General features: G+C 44.2%; 1 protein-coding gene across 4 annotated transcripts in view; it reads left to right on the top strand.

Annotated features, from left to right (window-relative positions):
• The window catches only part of ATP6V0A2 (ATPase H+ transporting V0 subunit a2), a 29,153-nt gene that overhangs the window by 2,128 nt on the left and 9,850 nt on the right, over positions 1–17,175 (top strand). For 3 of the 4 annotated variants that reach the window (XM_074355925.1, XM_074355924.1, XM_074355926.1), the window contains exons 2-10: positions 1,678–1,756; positions 3,770–3,867; positions 5,551–5,688; positions 6,385–6,473; positions 7,677–7,803; positions 9,999–10,081; positions 11,611–11,704; positions 12,524–12,736; positions 16,968–17,118. In XM_074355925.1, coding sequence (XP_074212026.1) covers positions 1,678–1,756; positions 3,770–3,867; positions 5,551–5,688; positions 6,385–6,473; positions 7,677–7,803; positions 9,999–10,081; positions 11,611–11,704; positions 12,524–12,736; positions 16,968–17,118 — 1,072 coding nt within the window. The remainder of the gene's footprint in view (positions 1–1,677; positions 1,757–3,769; positions 3,868–5,550; positions 5,689–6,384; positions 6,474–7,676; positions 7,804–9,998; positions 10,082–11,610; positions 11,705–12,523; positions 12,737–16,967; positions 17,119–17,175) is intronic. The other variant, XM_074355927.1, reaches the window with a different exon arrangement.

Below are 17,175 nucleotides of genomic sequence, written 5' to 3'. Positions count from 1 at the left end.
TGTCAAGCAGCACGCGTTCTAGTGCAGAAGGCTGCATCACACTGGACTTTTTCTGCTCTTTTCTGGAGCTCCTTCCTGACTTGGCGCTCACCAGATAGGATCACTGACGTCAGTCTTTTCTGGCCTGCACGGGCTGGACAGTTTCCCCCTTCCCTTTTAGTAATTCTTCTAAGGGAAAGGAGGTAGGGCAAGGGTTTCCTGTAGTGATAGCCAAAGAGAAGACCTGGAAAAGAAAGGTTATTCAGCTCACTGTAGGACTCACTGAAGGGAAACTGTTGTAAGGGTCTGCAGTCTAAGAACGGTGTTTCACATTTAGTCCATTAGCTGCTGGAGTGGGAAGATCACTGGTGTGGGTACTACGGCACCAGGCATCCTCTGCCGGTTTTTCCAGGCTAAATGTTAGTCTTAAAATGAATCTACATTAAAATGTGCTTCAGAGGGCAGGGTATAGCTCAGTGGTAGATTGCATGCTTAGCATGTGCGAGGTTCTGGGTTCAATCCCCAGTACCTTCACTAAAAAAAATTAAAAATGAAATAAAATAAAATACACTTCATTAGCCTGAAATTAGGGCAGTGTTGCCCCCCTAAAAAGAAAACAGAAACAAAACTTAATAAAAGAAACCACGCAACAGAGAAAGACAAAACTGTAAGATGGTGATGGTGGTGTATGTCAGATCCAATCATGTTTGGGTCATTGCCACAGAAATTTGCCTCTTCATGAAGATTCTACTCTTTGTGGAACCATAGTGTCCAAATTGAGTTAACTAGTGTTTGATGTTGAAAAAAAAAATTGAAACCGAGAAGTTGTGTCATTTATAGACGGCTTTTGGTGTGTGGCTTCCTCATCACATTCTTAGTCTATAGAGAGACTGTGTCTGAATCATTAGGAACTTGAAAGTGGTTACTGCTTAGGACTTCCAGAAATGAATCCAAGTGCCACAAACAGAAGCGAAATTCAAATTTTTATCTTCTGGTTAATTCTTTACAAAAATTTGGAAAACTGAACGAGCACTGGGCCTTCAGGGTAGACATCCTTAGGCTGCCCAAGCAGTTTTGTGCTCAGCTGTTTCTAGTTCTGTTTTCTGGATGGAGTCAGGATAAAATTCTTGTCCATTGTGGAAAATTTGGAAAACAAAAGATAAGAACTTCCTTGATCCTGTTACCTAGAAACAAACACTTGACCTTTCTGGTTCATATTGACCAATCAGATATTATTTTTCTAATTATATTTCAAAATGTGCATACGTGTGTATTTCTGTATAATTCTGAACGTCCTCCATGGTGTTGGGTGTCCATAGTTCCTTTTTGCTGCTGCATAGTGTTCCAGGTTTTCTTTAACCAGCTTTCTATTGTTAATCATTTTTTCTCTATCCCTGAGGATGATGCTATTCTAAATGAATTTTTGTCCATATCCGTTAGCTTTTCCTTAGGTTAAGTTTCTTCACGGGCTGTTTCTGGGCCAGAGGATGTTTTTCAGTTTTTTTTTTTTTTTTTATAACAGTTGCCAAATAGCTTTCCAGAAAAGCTGTGTTGTCAGTTCACACTCCCATTCAGTACTTAGTATATGAGGATGTGTTTTCCGCCCAAACCCTTGACGGTAATATTTCACTTTAAAAATAGAACCGACTTTTAAATTTTAGAAAATTCTTCAAAGCAAAGTTTTCATCTTTTTCTCAGCTCAACCAGAATGTGAGTTCTTTCCAAAGAAAATTTGTTGGTGAGGTGAAGAGGTGTGAAGAACTAGAGCGAATATTGGGTAAGTTTATTTTTAATAACTTAAATAGCTACTTTTATATAAACAAACGTTGTTCACTTTAGTAAAATTAGAAAACCTAAACACACAGAAAGGAAAAAAGGAGCCATCCATGTTCTCCCCATTCAGGTGATCACTGCTGTGTGGGTTTATGTTGTTTTTCCAACACATTTTACTATTCGTCTGTAAAAGTAAGGGTTTACATACAAAATGGTCAGGTTGTTTTATTAGCTTTGTTTCTGACTTAATGATACTTACTGTAGCATCTTTTCATGTCAGTAAACAGGTTGATCCATCATTGTTTTTAATGGCTGCATAGTATTTTGTTGGTATTTAATGTGGTGTAGTTTATTTAACCAACCTCTTATAGTTTATTGTAATGTAAAAACATTGTATACCTATTAATGTATTACTTAAAATGCTATCAGGGGACACGGGAGGTAGGAAATGGCAGACAGGTGGCTGATAATCTCCTTTTTCTCAGGGCTTCCTTTCAAAGGTGTTGGATCACTGTTCTCTGACGGTTAAACATTAAAAAACTCAGTAGCTCAAGGCTACCTCCTTTGTCTGTAAAACCTTTGACATCTCAGCGTAAGGTGAAATAGTCTTTATTAATTCAAATCTTGAAGTTCTGACTGACGTAGAGAGAAGGGAATGATCCCAGTAATTGTCTGAAGTACCAAATTTGGTTTTTGAAGGATGAACAGAAAAACCTGGGGATGAGAGAGTTGAGGAGGGGAGAGAAGATGGCTTTTGGAAAGATTTCTAATTGTGGGTAATTATTGTGGCTTTTGTATTTTTTAATTGGGGATTTTTAAGCTCAAAACCCTTTTAGTCGTCTGAAATCTAGTCCTTCACATATTGTTTGAGGTTCTGGCTGTGCGGGTCATGTAGGGCAGAGTGACGTCATAGTCCCATCTTTGCAACATACATGAGTCATTTGACAGGTCGGATATTCAGGGTGAGTTTTCCAAGGCAGGGCAGGAGTGACTCGCGTGAGACATGTCCAGGACTTCCTGTAACTTAAACTATTGCAAAAAGAATGCAGACTCAAAAAGAAAATGAATTCTCAAGTAAATTCAGGTATAATTAGGTTAAAAAAATTTACACGCATTTCCAGAAACTTCTTAAGCCCAGTGCCTCCTTTGCTATCCTGTTGGTGAAACATCCTCTCTTTTCTTCCTCCCTCCCTCCCTTTCCCCTTCCCTCCTTCTGTCCTCTCTGTCCCTCTCCCTTCCTCCCTCCCCCCTTTCTTTCCTTCTAATAGAATAACTAGTGACACTTCTCCAAAATACCATATCTGGTAATGACTTTATCTGCTGTTGTGATTTTTATCCTAAGGAAAAGGATGCCTCATAGAATTGAAAATGTAAACTAAAGAAACTAAGTTAACTTTGGCTGGTTCTCTCAGTTTCATGGATCTAGTTTTTAACCTAAGTAGGGAAGGCAGTACAGGTTGTCCTGAGTGAAAGCATCACGGCTAACTGGGGACTCTCAGGAGCACCTGGCTCTCTGCCCCGTGTTGCTCAGGCTCCTTGTGCTGTTAGAGATGGTGATTTTGTTGATGGATGCGTATTTCCTCCTGAAGGCGTCGGCAGGGAAGTCGCACTGACGTCTCTGGTGGGGACGATTACAGGTCCATCACAGGGTTATTCCTGCACTTCCAAGTGTGTCCTTAACCTGGTCTTCATCTACAGGTGTAGAGGCAGCCGTGGCTCCACAGGTCTTTAGCTAAAGTTTTAGAAATGAAGGACGTGGGGAGTTTCAGAAAGTGCTTATCCAGGTTACTGTTTTTTTGTTGCTGCATGCTGATCTCTCAGGCAGGATTATTTTGCAGATCTTTGGAAACAAGGTTGCAGAAAGCATCCTGTTGGTCAATTGGGACAGGCAAGATTTTTGTGCATTTAGAGGTTAACTTTTAGACGACCTGGGAAAGGTTGGGATGTAAAGTGGTGTGACCGAAATGTCCCGTGGTTAAGTTTTTGAGTCTAATTTGTTTAACTTTTATTTCTGCAGCATATTTGGTGCAGGAAATCAATAGAGCGCATATTCCCCTTCCTGAGGGAGAGACCAGTCCTCCTGCACCACCTCTTAAACAAGTTCTCGAAATGCAGGTAACTTGTTTCCGAAGAAGCGGCTTTCGGTCACTGATCTCAGATCCCGCTTATTTACTTAACTGTTGTCTAGTGCTTTTCAGCCTTTCTTCTCAAAACCATAGAATGAAAATTAAAGAACCCTATTATGGCTAACTCTCAGTAATAGGTTATCTGTGAGAAGTTCTAACTGTAATTCCGTTTTCTTTTGAAATGAAGACAGGTGGTATTGAACAGAGGCTTCAAAGAATTAGGTCGTGAAATCTGTTTCTTAGTCACGCAGTGTTTTTGGAAGGTCGTCTGGGCTTACCCAGGCCTTCGCGTGCCTCTCGTGCGAGCCAGCGAGGCTCCGGTCCGGTGCTGTTCACACCGTTCCCAAGGTCACTCTGACCTGCCCTCACTCAGGCTAGCGTGAAGGCCATAGGTTCTTCCCCGTGGGCAGCAGTCAGGATTCCTCCCCCCTGAGTTCAGTGTCTCGGGTGTTAGGGACACACCGTCCCCCTGTGAGAGCACTGGCTTGTCTCGTTCCTGAGCCTCCCTGCCACCTGCCACCAATTTTCTGTTGGGGTTTTGGTCTAATCATCTGATAGCTCATCACACCGGGAAATAGACTAGAGCTCTTTCCAGCTCTTCTAAAACAATCAGTTCTATATAACTAAGGCCATTCCACTGCAGGCTGGCTGCAATGTTTGTTTCTCTGGGAGGAAGTCATTCAGCAGTTGGTATAAGAATGGACTCTAGAGAGAATTATACAATCTGGTGAGAGCAGTCATCTGGTTTGGCCTGTTTGGTGTGTTGGTTATGATGTAATTACAAATGCAGTGATTACTGACTATTTATAGCTTTTATAAAGCAGAGCACAGGTAATACATGTAGTGTGTCAAGTGTTCTGTTCAAGTACAAGTTTTCACCGAGTCGATGAGCTGCGGCACAGATTTCTGCTTCTGTTGTTTTGATACTTAAGCATTGTTAGAGAGGCTTGATATGTAACTAATAGACAAGATTTGTTCTCAAGGATTTCTATTTTTTTAATTGAAGTATAGCCAGTTTACAATGTGTCAGTTTCTGGTGTAGGGCATAACAGTTCAGTCATACATGTACATACATATATTTGTTTTCATATTCTTTTTCATTATAGATTATTACAAGATACTGAATACAGTTCCCTGTCCTATACAGTAGAAACTCATTGTTTATCTATTTTATATGTAGTATCAAGGATTTTTTATGCCTAACTAATCGTGTAAGTGTAACCCTATAGAAACTCACAAGCTAGAGATTAGGAACAGATATGTTTGGGAAAGATAGTATCTAAAATTTTTCTGTGTTGCAAATAAAAGGAAATGTCGCCTTGAAAGAAGAAGACTCTTTGGTGTGTGGTAATGGGTAAGAGATGAAGGAAAACGGAAAGAAATGGTAGGACCTGAGAATAGAGCCGAAGTCCAGCTGCAGGGCACTCTGAGCCCTCATCGCATCTGGAAAGCTGTCCGTCCTGCGCGGCACGAGCCTCGTGGGTCTCCTGAGTTAACACGCAGCAGCGAGTGATGGGCTTTCAAAATCCGCGCATGTTGCCATACCTCCACCACGCAGCCGCACACTGTGGCTGTTTAAAGCCTCCCCAGGTCCTGGCAGTGCCTCTGCTTCTACCGTGAGAAGAGTATTAGAACCAGATTCGGAACTAGTCCAACTGCGGTTTTGTTTTAGGAGCAGTTGCAGAAGCTGGAGGTTGAATTGCGAGAAGTCACTAAGAACAAAGAGAAACTGAGGAAGAACCTGCTTGAGCTGATCGAGTACACCCACATGCTGAGAGTGACCAAAACCTTCGTCAGACGCACCGTGGAGGTACTGGTGGCACCCGGGAGGAAGTGCGTTTCTTTTGTAAAAATCTCATTCCCGTAAGGCTTCGGGTTTCGTTATCAATTCCTGTAGACGTGTTGCTTTTTTAAAAAAGAGATACAGTTTGATCTTAGCTTTATTTTTCAGTTGGACTGTAAGACATTTAGAAGAAGCCTGAAGTATTTTCCTGTGTTGGTTGGTTTTAGCAATAACTGCTTTCTGTTTGTAAAATGCTTTCATTTGCAGTTGAAAAAAATCCTTTTATGATCATGAGAAAAAAGTGAACAGTGGACGCTGACTCTAAAATTTAGTGTTTTTTTTTTTTTTTTCCAAATTGCTAAGAATAGAGGAAGAAAAAATAATAATAATAACAATACAGAACAGTCCATGCGGGAGCGCTGTGCTCAGCTGAGTACCAGAGCGGGGAGAAGCACATCCCTTCCGGACTCAGTTTCACTGCCTGTAGTGGCGTCCTGTGGTAGCGTTACACTGTCTTGGATTAAAGTGATGACATACATAACTATGGGGAGGGGAAGTTAACCTCTTTATCTATCAGAGCTGAGTTACACGTCTAAGTTGTCTTGGGGGCTTGCCACCCAGATCTGAGTAGCTCTGATGTCCTGCAAACTTGTCTGGAAACGTGACTTGAGAACTAAAGTGTCACTTTTAATGAGACACGCTTGGTTTCATATCTCTTTGTAGTTTGAACCCACTTATGAAGAATTCCCTCCCTTGGAGAATGATTCTTTGTTGGACTACAGCTGTATGCAGAGGCTGGGAGCAAAACTGGGGTAGGTGACAGCTGGCGTGTCGAGTTTCATCCTGTCCTTGTCAGTGGGAGATGAACTCTAGAGAGGGGGTGAACGGGCACCATTTGAAAGCCTGAGATGGAATGAAAGAAAGTGAATGTTTGTTTAAGGAAACACTGTTCTGTATTTGTTGAGTTGAACACTCAGCTGTATTGACTTTTTCGCTAAATATGATGGGCATTTCTTTGGTATAATGAGCTGGAAAGAAGGAACATTTGTACCATTCATTGGTTCTCCATAAGCCTGAAATAATTGGTCACTAGAGTGTCAAGTCCTCTTCTGTTTGGTGGAAACAGAGGCGCTAAACTGAATTAGTTAATTTATTAATTGTGTTTTAAGGGTCTCTTTCTGCTGTTTATGCTTTCTATTTACTTGAACAAATGGTGGCTTTTTTCCTCATGTGATTTGTGATTTCTTTATTATGAGCCTCTGTTCCTTATCCGTAGGAGTTCAGTGATGTTTAGTTTGAGCATGTATTCCTTCAGAGAGAACTTGCTTTCACTTATGTCTGGTACCTGGGAGCACTCTACTAACTTGGAGTCATTTTATGTTAATTTCTCAGCTTGAGCTTTTTTTTTTTCCTGTTTGCTGTCACATATGCACGTAACGTGAATTTCATCCACACTTCTGAGTAAATTCTAACCTGTGGTTTTAAATTCTCAAGGAAGACACTGCCCCTTCTCTCCAGAACCAAAACTGAAATAAACAAGTTTGCTTGTAGGCTCCTTTGAAGGTGGGATTTTTTTCCCCAGTCCACTCGTTCACTTCAGGTGTGGCCCTTTGTTGGGGCTGAGAGTCCCAGCTTTGGGTGGCTTAGGGGATTCAGTTCATCTCCTCGCCTGATGTAGACCCAGTGCCCATCCCCTGTCTCCCGTGCTGGCAACGAAACTCACGGCCTTGAGATCCTGGATCAGTAGAATATGTCAGGATTTAGCCGCGAGGCCCTATTTTTCTTTTCTTTTTTTTTTTTTTTGATCCTAGGAATTTGTCTAAATTATGGGCTCAGCTATACATTGAAGAGGATGTTTCAAAAACGTTTTGTCTAGCATTATAGATGTTTTTCAGCTGGAGGGCTTTCGGGAGATCTTCACCAGTTTGCCAGAAACGAAAGTCGTCATCATCCTTTTCATGCAGTTTGGTAATATTCATTGCTTTTGCTTGACTGCAGCCTTTATTGTCTCATAGATTTGTATCTGGCCTAATTAACCAAGGAAAAGTTGAAGCATTCGAAAAAATGTTGTGGAGGGTCTGTAAAGGGTACACCATCGTGACCTATGCAGAGCTGGAGGAACCCCTTGAAGACCCTGAAACAGTGAGTAAATGTCACCCTCACCTTTTAACAATGACAGACTTGTCCCAAACTCCCAACAGTTTGCCTTGTTTCCTTTCTGGTCCAGTGCCCTACCTGGGACTGTGGGTTGCATTCGGGATAGGCATCCCATTCTGTGGGATGACCCTCCCTCTGGGTCATTCAGTGCTTCCTCATGACCAGACTCGGATCACACGTTTTCGGTAGGAACACCGTGGGCACGATGCTCTGGTCCTCTCAGCACCTCCCACCAGGAGGCACGTCGTTTCCACCTGGTCATGCTGATGTCATGCAGTTCATGAACTGCGGAGTTAATTTACTTATTTAGTCAATGTAACCAGCCTCCCGACCACATCAGCCGTCTCCTCCGCCTGCCGCCTCGTGGTCTCCCCTGCTCCCTGCCACCTAGTGTCCTTCCCTTCAGGACTTGGCCCGAGGCTCCCCACCCTGTTTCCCGGTCCCCTCTGCCCCAGGGCTCAATTCTTGTACTGCTTCTCTCCTCTTTGTCCTTAGGGATCCCATGTAATTTCATGGCTTTAAATGCCATCCCCCAAATGTATATATCTAGCTTCAACCTCTCCCCCGAATACCAGACTTCTGTTTAACTGGCTAGTCCATATCTTTGAAGTTTCTGGAAGATATTTCCATCCGATGCCTAAAACTGACCTCCTGATCTTCCCCCTCAAACTTGTCCTTCCAGGCTCTCCCATCTCAGTAAGTGGCACTTCCATCCTTCTGACTGCTCAGGCTGAAAAACCTCACGGTCATTCTTGATTTGCCTCTTTTTCCTCATGCCTCCAATCTAGTTCATCAGCGGGTGGCCCTGTTTTCTAAATAGGAAGAGAATCCGGCTTCTCACAACCCAGCCCCGCCAGGAGATGAGCATCCACTCCTGAAGAGTCTTCCTTCTGCAGGAACCTCCGACCTGAGCTCCTGCTCTTGCCTCTGCTCCATTTGGCTCTCTTTCCTCCCAGCATCCAGGATGATCCCTGTAAAACTAGTCAGAGCTTTCTACTCCTCCACTTAAAACCCTCCTGTGGCTTCACATCTCTTGAGGCAAAAAGCTCAGAGCCTTACAGGGTCACATCTGGCCCCACCTCTGACCTTCGGTCGGGCCATCTCTCCTCAGCCGTGCTGGCCTCGCCCTCCCTCATCCTGCCTCCGCGTGGTTGGCTCCGAAGGCTCTTCCCAGTGTCCACAGGCTTCTTCCCTCAACCCCTCACTCCTGCAGGCTCAGACGTCCCCTTCTCAGGGAGGCCTTCCTGATTGTCCTCTTTAAAATCGCAACCGCTGGCCCTTTCTCCCTGTCACCGCTTCCAGCTTTGCTTTCTTTATAGCCCTTCTCTCCAGTCAGCATACTGGGTACTTTGTGTCTCTCGCGGCCAAGTTGAATATAAGCTTCCCTCCCTCCCGGGCCAGGGATCACTGTCCATTATACCCCAACACCTGGGAAAAAAAGGCCAAAACCTACTCAGTCTTATTTGTAGAATTTTCCTAAGTACAGCCAGTTCCCCTGCCTCATAGTGACTACGCTGTGTAGTCTCCGTGAGCACTGAACCACTGCTCCCAGGGAGACACAGGGTTAGGTTCCTGCGAGCCGTCGGTCACAGCATTTTTGTCAGACGGTCAGTACGTAACCTTGTATTATATGTGTTTCTATTGAAAGACACCTTATTTAACATATACAGTTGATTCATTAACGTGGAACTCACGGCCAGCAGCGCTGTCACTCACATCTGAGCAAAGCTTCTGCGATGCTCGTGAGGCGCGTCACAGCCTCCTTGCGCTCAGGAACACTGGGCAGCGCTTCAGCACCACCCCCAGGACCATGTCAGACAGTGAAATGGCCAACAAAAAGCACACAAGTGGGAAAACGTGACCACAAAAAGGCCGCTTGTTTACAGTACGAGCTGAAACAAGGCGGCAGAGGGTCACCTTGTTTGACGCCAGCTGGGAACATGCACGTTGGATGACTCAAAATTTCTGTTGCTCTGCATGTCTGCAAATGACAGAGAAAAGTGCTGCAAGTATTGATTTTGGGGTTATGAATGATTTCTGGGGTGAATTTGCAGTTATGGAATCTGTAGCTAATGTGGATGGACGGTATTTGTTGAATGAATGAACTGACTGACAGTGTAAGCAGCCAGAGTTTTCAAAATTCTAGACACAAAAGTAACAATTATCTTCATTCTTTGTAGGGAGAAGTCATAAAATGGTATGTGTTTTTAATATCCTTTTGGGGAGAGCAGATTGGTCACAAGGTTAAGAAGATATGTGATTGGTAAGAAAAAGAAACATTTCATTTCATTTCTTTATCTGCTGTAACCTCTAGTTTTCCTTAAATATCTCTGTTGGAAGAGAAGTAGAGTGGGTGCAAAGGCTGCTGGGTTTTGCTACATGATTTCTTTGCCGTAGTACCGCTTTTAGACATTTAATTTGTCATGTCTTGCTAGCATAATACTTAAAATAATTTAAAAGTAGACACCATGTTAATAACATTCCCAGATTTGGTTTATTTTTCCCCCCTGGGGAGTTACAGCTCAAGACCAATTGGAGAAGGAATCCAGTTTTAATATCTGGAGGCTTTCTGTGGCTCTTAGCTCCACGTGGGCTTATCTGGCGTGGTTGAGCACGCGGCTCACTGACTGACCTTTGTGCCCTGGGGAAGGGGGCGTGGCGAGCGGGGGCCAGGGTGGTCTCTGCGTGGCCGGCCTGCGTTCCGAGCCTGGCTTTGCCTCTCACGGGGGGAGCACGGGCAAGTCGGCAAGTCTGAGTGTCCTCATCTGTACACAGGGCGGCAGCTCCTTTCTCGTGTTCGGCCGTCAGCACCGCACGAGACGGTGCGAGTGCAGGGCTCTGGTGCCGTGTGAGCCTTTGGTAAACGTGGAGCGCATCACGGCAAGAGTGGGTCTGTGACTTAGTCTTGTCACCGATGGGAAAATAAGCAAAGCCACGCAAAAACTCAAAAGAATGCCCTTTTGTTTTTTTATACCCCTGGGGTAAGGGTGGCATTTGGGTATTTCCTTTGGATTAATGTTCACCAGAGTTTGATACTCAATTACCGGTGTTACAGGAAGTAATTTTAGCAGTTACATGGCCAAACCTGTTGTTGCTTTAATAGATACAGAAAAAGTGTAGATTAGAAAAACTGTAATTAGCACGCAAACCCATGACTTCACAAGTACCGTTGCTTAGGATGAGGCGAGATTAAGAATTTAATTTTAATAGTCAGAACCTAAAGAGAAATGTAAAGGATGGCGTTAAAACATGAAGGCAGCGTGGCAGTACCTGAGTTCAGGAGGCTTGGCTCTGCCTCTGCAGTGTGTCCTGGGTGTCACCCGGCCCCACAGAGGATGTTGGCCCCTGGAAGCAAGGGAGAAGTTCACTGCAGCACATGTCAAAGGCACCTGCTCAGAATCCAGAGCTTTTTTTCTCCTTTTATTTTCTCCTTTCTTATAAGTAATTACTGTTGTGTGTTCTTGGCCTTTGATCTGTGATTTACATTTGCTTAATGGTTCCCAGCCCAAGGCTGGTGATGAATTTCAGAAAGTTAGAAGTGGGCACGAGCTTTGGGGAATCATCCAGGGCAGCAGTGGAATTTGCAGCCAACAGAGAGTTTGCTAAATTTGTGGAATTCAGTAGACACTGTTGAGTGGCCGGGTCCCATGTCTGCACCATCTTCCCAGGGCTGCTTGTATTCTGTTTTGGAAGGAAGTACACCCAGGTGGTGGACTGAATTTAGTTCTGGTTTTTGATACAGTGTCTTCCAGTTCTCACAGATGTGGCCCTGTGTTGGCTTCTGTCTTGCAGTTACCACTGCCACGTGTACCCCTATCCAAATACTGCTGAGGAGCGGAGGGAGATCCAGGAGGGGCTCAGCACCCGGATTCAAGATCTCTACACCGTGAGTAAGCCAGGAGCCCGCCTCCTTAGCTGAGGGCTGTAATGTACTTACTAATCCATGTGCTTTTTTAATATGGAAAATTTTGGTTAGAACAAATCAAGATGTTTTTGGGAGACTGGAGTGTCACCTCCCTCGCCTTCATGGGAGTTTTATTTTAGCAGCTTGTCAGAAACCTAGGTGGTTTCTAAATGATGAGACTTTAAAAAACAACCTTCTGGTTGTCTTTGATATGTCGGACTGTAATTCTTCATCAGAGAGGACAGGCAAGCCCTGTTGAAAGTGGTGGCTATAATTTTACCTGCACTATTTTACTTATTATTATTTTTTTATCCAACAGAGGTACTGGGGATCGAACCCATGACCGCATGCATGCTAAGCATGCGCTCTACTGAGCTATACCCTCCCCCTCTGCACTATTTTAATTCAGGTTTCTGTGGGTCAGTTAGGGCTCCTGGTGGCAAAAAGCAGACTCTGACCCACTTAAGCAGAAGGGGATTTCTTGGCAGGACGGGATGGGATGGGATGGGATGGGAGTTGGTGGCTCACAGGGTTGACAAGGGAACTGGGCGAAGGCTGGGAGAGGGGAGAGCTGGGAACTCTCTGTACTGCTCCAGGCCGTCATGCTGCACAGTGACCCATGACTTGTAACCATTTCCTGGGCCCTGGCGTCCTGTCCTGGAGAGGCAGCTCCTGGGCCTTACCGGTCCCTAGAAGCACCCTCCATCACTGAGGAGAAGTTCCCCTAAAGGAGGGCAGATGCCTGGCAGACAGAGAATGACAAGCGGCCCCTAGGCTGAGAGCCGGTTTGTCCTTCCCCAGGTGCTTCACAAAACCGAGGACTATTTAAGGCAAGTGCTGTGTAAAGCCGCCGAGTCGGTCTACAGCCGCGTCATCCAGGTGAAGAAGATGAAAGCCATTTACCACATGCTGAACATGTGCAGCTTCGACGTGACCAACAGGTGCCTCATCGCGGAGGTCTGGTGTCCTGAGGCCGAGCTGCACGAGCTGCGCCGGGCGCTGGAGGAGGGCTCGGTGAGGCGGCCCCCTCCAGTCCCCTCCCCCGCCCCGCCCCCTCCCTCCCGTCTGAGACCCCAGCCTGAGACCTGGCCCCTCTGTGGAAGTAAAATAGAGGCTCAGAGGGCACTGCACCGGATTCTTCTCTTTAACTGAAATTACGGAGAGTCAGTCCCTCGAGGCTGTGCGTGTGCACGTGTATTTTTAATTTGCTCTTTTGAGTAATTCAGTCATGTGCTTTAAAAGTAAAAAAGAAAAAAACCCTAAAAAATATAAAAGACACAGTGAAGTGACCCCCTCCTGCCGCATGACCTCATTTGTCCAGTTCCCTGCTCAAAGCTCACCCTTGTTTTAGTTTTTTTATGTCTTTGAGTTTCTTATATAAGCAGACAGAAGTAGATACTTCTCTTTCCTTTTTTTCACAAAAGATTGCATGCTAGTCATAGTGTTCTTTTCACCTAAAACTTCCCTGTTTTTTTAAATAACTATGTAATAGCCCCCTGAATGGATGTACCAGGGGTTATTGAACCAGTTCCCTGGTCATTTAGGTGGTTTCCACTTTTACGAATGCCGTGTAGTGACTAACCCTTGACCCGGGACGGCTTACACGTGCACAGGTCTGTCTCTGGGTAAATTCCCGGACCTGGAATTGCGGGACCAGTTTTGACAGATATTGCTAGGGATTGCGTTTCTCTTATTTTGAGTGAGGTTGAATGTCTTTTTGTGTATTTAAGAGCCTTTGAATTTTCATTTTTTTGGGGGTAAACTCTGTTCCTGTACTTTGCCCATTTTCTCCTGGGCTGTTGGTCTTTTTCTTCCTAATTTCCATTGGCTCTTTGTCTGTGATGTGAGAAAAAAGTATTTCCCCAATTTGTCTCTTGGTGTTTGTTTGCTTTGGTCATGCAGAAGTTTTTGTTAAACATAGTTGAACCCATCTGCTCTACAGCTTCTGAACTTGGAATAATAGGTTCTTCCCACTCCAGGGCTTGGGGTCAGGTTCCCACATTCCTGTGAGGGTTTTTTTTTCTGTATCAAAACTTATTAACATTTTACTGGAAATAACAGGTTTATATACTTCCAGTGACAGTTTTCACATGATTGTTTTTTGTTAATCACTTTGCCTCATTACATAATTCTGTCATAGTGCAAACGTAAACTACCCAGTGCTGCTGAGAAAAAAGGAAATACGGAAACATGATTAGTTATTTTGGAGTGCAGAACATCTATGTTAAAGATCTAGATGGTTCATTATTGAGGTAACATCAGTTTTGAGGGACTGAGTAATTCTCTTGTGGTGTGTATGTGTGCGTGTGTGTGTGGTTTTTAACCTTTAAGTTCTCTGTGTTCCGTTCAGCTGTGGTCCTAGTCGCTGCTTCTCCCCTGTGCCCACGTGCGCTCTGGGCGCCCTCCCCCAGCGTACTCGAGGCGTCAGTGGCATTTGTCCTCCGCACGGCTGGCCTCTGCCCCGTCTCTCAGCTTCTGACCGCTGATTTCCTTGTTGAGGGAGCTGCGCCCCTGCTGCTCGGTTCACTGTGTGCTGTCGCCCACGTTCTTCCATCCTCCCCGCCCTTTTCTTCTTTCTTGTCTCTCCTGTGGCCTTCCATTTCTCCCTGGATTTTTAGTTTTCTTGAAAAAGGGCTGACTTTCGTAGACATAAGCAGCCGATTGAAACATTTTCTGGGGTTGGTGGAAACCAGCTAGTCCCGCTGCATCACTAGTTACCTGCAGGTTGGCTGAAGTCTAGACGATGCTGTGAGGTTGAATTTGGTTGGGGCTCCCAGTGGGCGAGCACGTGGGAGCTGCCCGCCTGCAGACCACCAGACTGACGCCAGCATCTCTGGTCATTTTGGCCATTCTCTGGAGTCCTCACGGGGGCTCATGGGAACAGTGGGCCCTGAGTTCTGCGTTGATAATAGTATGTGTCTCCTGCCTTTGTAATTGAAAGGTAGTTTTTCTGAAAGTAAAATCCTTGGCTCATTTTTTTTTTTTTAATTTTTGCTTTTGTTTTCCATGGGTATCTTGAACATTTTATTCCATTTTGTTCTGGCATAGTGTCTGACAAAAAGCCTGACATTAATTGAATTTTCTTTATAAATCATGTTTTTAAAAAGAAATTAAAATTTTTTGCCTAGGTCCTCAAAGAATTTTTTCTTTAAAGATCAATAATTTTACTACAATATGTCTTGATGTGGCCATTCTGGGAAGGTATTATCAGATACACAGTATGTTCTTTCAATATATAGGTTTTTTTTTTTTTTAATTTCTGGAAAGTTCTCCTGAATTATAGTTTTTAGTACTTGTTCTGTTTCTTGTTCTGATTTTCTCCTTCAGGACCTCCTGTTATCTTTAAATTGAACTTTCTTTGCTTATCTTCAGTGTTTGCCACTTTTCCTTGAATCCTTTTTGTCTTTCTTCACTTCTTTTTGATTTGTAAAAATTTCCTTTCTTTTCACCTTCTATTTCTCTTAGTGCATTATTTGGAAAGTTTCTTCACTTTTGATTTCCTTCTGGTTTTGCCTCATTTCTGAGATAATTTTTTTCTTTTCTCCTTCCTGGGCTCTTTTATCTCATTCCTCACTCTAATTCCAATTTGTGGTGCTTTTTCATATCTTGTAAAAATTTCCTAATTCTTGTAGCTCGCCTTGAAATAGCAAGGTAAAGTTTCTTCAATTTTTGTGGGCATGTCTTTCTCACATTTTCTCACCTCATTTTCCGCAGGGATATTATTCTACTGAGTCTTTTTTCTTACTGTATCTTTATATGAGATTTGACCTCCATCCTTCTTTTGATCACTTTTAAATGAAATTAGTTTTCTAAAACATATTATACCTATTCAAGGCAATTCTGTTTCATAATAATGTATTTTTCACATATATGAATATATATTTAAGATCTCAAGGAAATTCTATATCACATATAATGTAAGTACGTCATATTTATATGAAATTAGTTTTATAGAACATTTCTAAGATACTCAAGAAACTTTTAGAACGAAGCAGGTTCAGCATTGCTTTCCTAACTTCGGAGTTTTTTCTTTTAATATTTCTGAGCACCGATCAAAAATATGTTAGCTCCTGGGCCTGTGACTTTCTCTGCCTCTTTCATCGGGACCTCCTCTCTCCCTTTTTTTCTTTGTTTCTGTCCTGCTCAGTTTTGATTATTTTCTTCATGGTCTCTCCTCAGTGTGGGGCTCCATATGGGGACCCTGGCTGGTCTGTTGTGTGGGTTCAGGGGGCTGGATGGCTGTGGCCCTTTCAGACCTCACCTCCATGGACCCCTTGTGCTCACCCACCCTTGGACTGGAGAAAGCCCCTCCCAGCTTTGGCTGCTCTTTGGGGTCGGCCCCGCGCACTTCCAGGGAGTGCTTCCTGGCTGCTTTGGGGTCTCTTGTCCTCAGGCCTCTCAAAGGCCGTCTTGCTTCCTCCGCTTCCTCGGGTCTGGAGGCTGTTATCAGGCAGGTCTTGTAATGTTCAGGGTTTGTCCCCAACTGTTTGTATTTGTGATCTGTGGTGACAGAGTTTTGTTACAAATGTTGTCCGGGGGTTTTTGGTTTCTCTATCTAGCTGCCCTGTCTCCTTTGGTGGGGTTTCAGGAGATTCAGAACCATGCCCCAGAACCCCCTTACCTATGTGTGCTTTCAGAAATATAATTTGATTGGAAAATCTCTTTTTCTGGTAATAACCTGTTGTATTTTATTTTGTTTTCCCCCGTTGTAAGTCAGTATACTGTGTTTCAGAAGAATTGTAAACTGAAGAAGTTATGTACGTGATTTTGCCATACTAACGTCGATGTCATGGTTTATTCATGTCTGTTTTTGGTTTTATCAGGTAATATTGTAGCTATCTCTAAATTCCTTTTGAAAAATTTAAAGAGATAAACTGCTAAATGCCAGTTGTATGTTGGTGACCCTGGGACGACTTTTGTAGACTCACACCTGTCACTCCAGCCCCTCTGTCAGGTTCCCGCCCATCAGCCGTGCGGCGCTCTTCCTGCCTGGGGCCCTGGTTCCTCCTGACCCTCCTGCTGTACTTGGTCCTCTCGGAGGGTGAGGGGTTCGTCCCCTCGTGGCCCTACGCAGGGCCTCCTGACCCTCCTGCTGTACTTGGGCCTCTGGGAGGGTGAGGGGTTCGCCCCCTCGTGGCCCTGCGCAGAGCGTTGCTGGAGCAGCAGCCAGGATTTGCTGAAAGAGTAGTAATTCTTTGTTTTCCTTTTTCTTTCTTTCTCTCTCTCTTTTCTTTTCATGTGGAAGAGAGAGAGCGGTGCTGCTCTCCCCTCGTTCATGAACACCATCCCCACAAAAGAAACACCCCCGACCCTGATCCGCACCAACAGATTCACCGAGGGGTTTCAGAACATCGTGGATGCCTACGGAGTTGGGAGCTACCGAGAAGTGAACCCAGGTTGGAAGCCTGAATTTGCGCATCTTTGTATTTTATACCTCACTGCTGCTTTTTTTT

This window comes from Camelus bactrianus, chromosome 32 (assembly GCF_048773025.1).
Source record: "Camelus bactrianus isolate YW-2024 breed Bactrian camel chromosome 32, ASM4877302v1, whole genome shotgun sequence".
Lineage (NCBI taxonomy): Eukaryota > Metazoa > Chordata > Mammalia > Artiodactyla > Camelidae > Camelus > Camelus bactrianus.
This window is presented reverse-complemented; position numbering and strand designations above follow the sequence as displayed.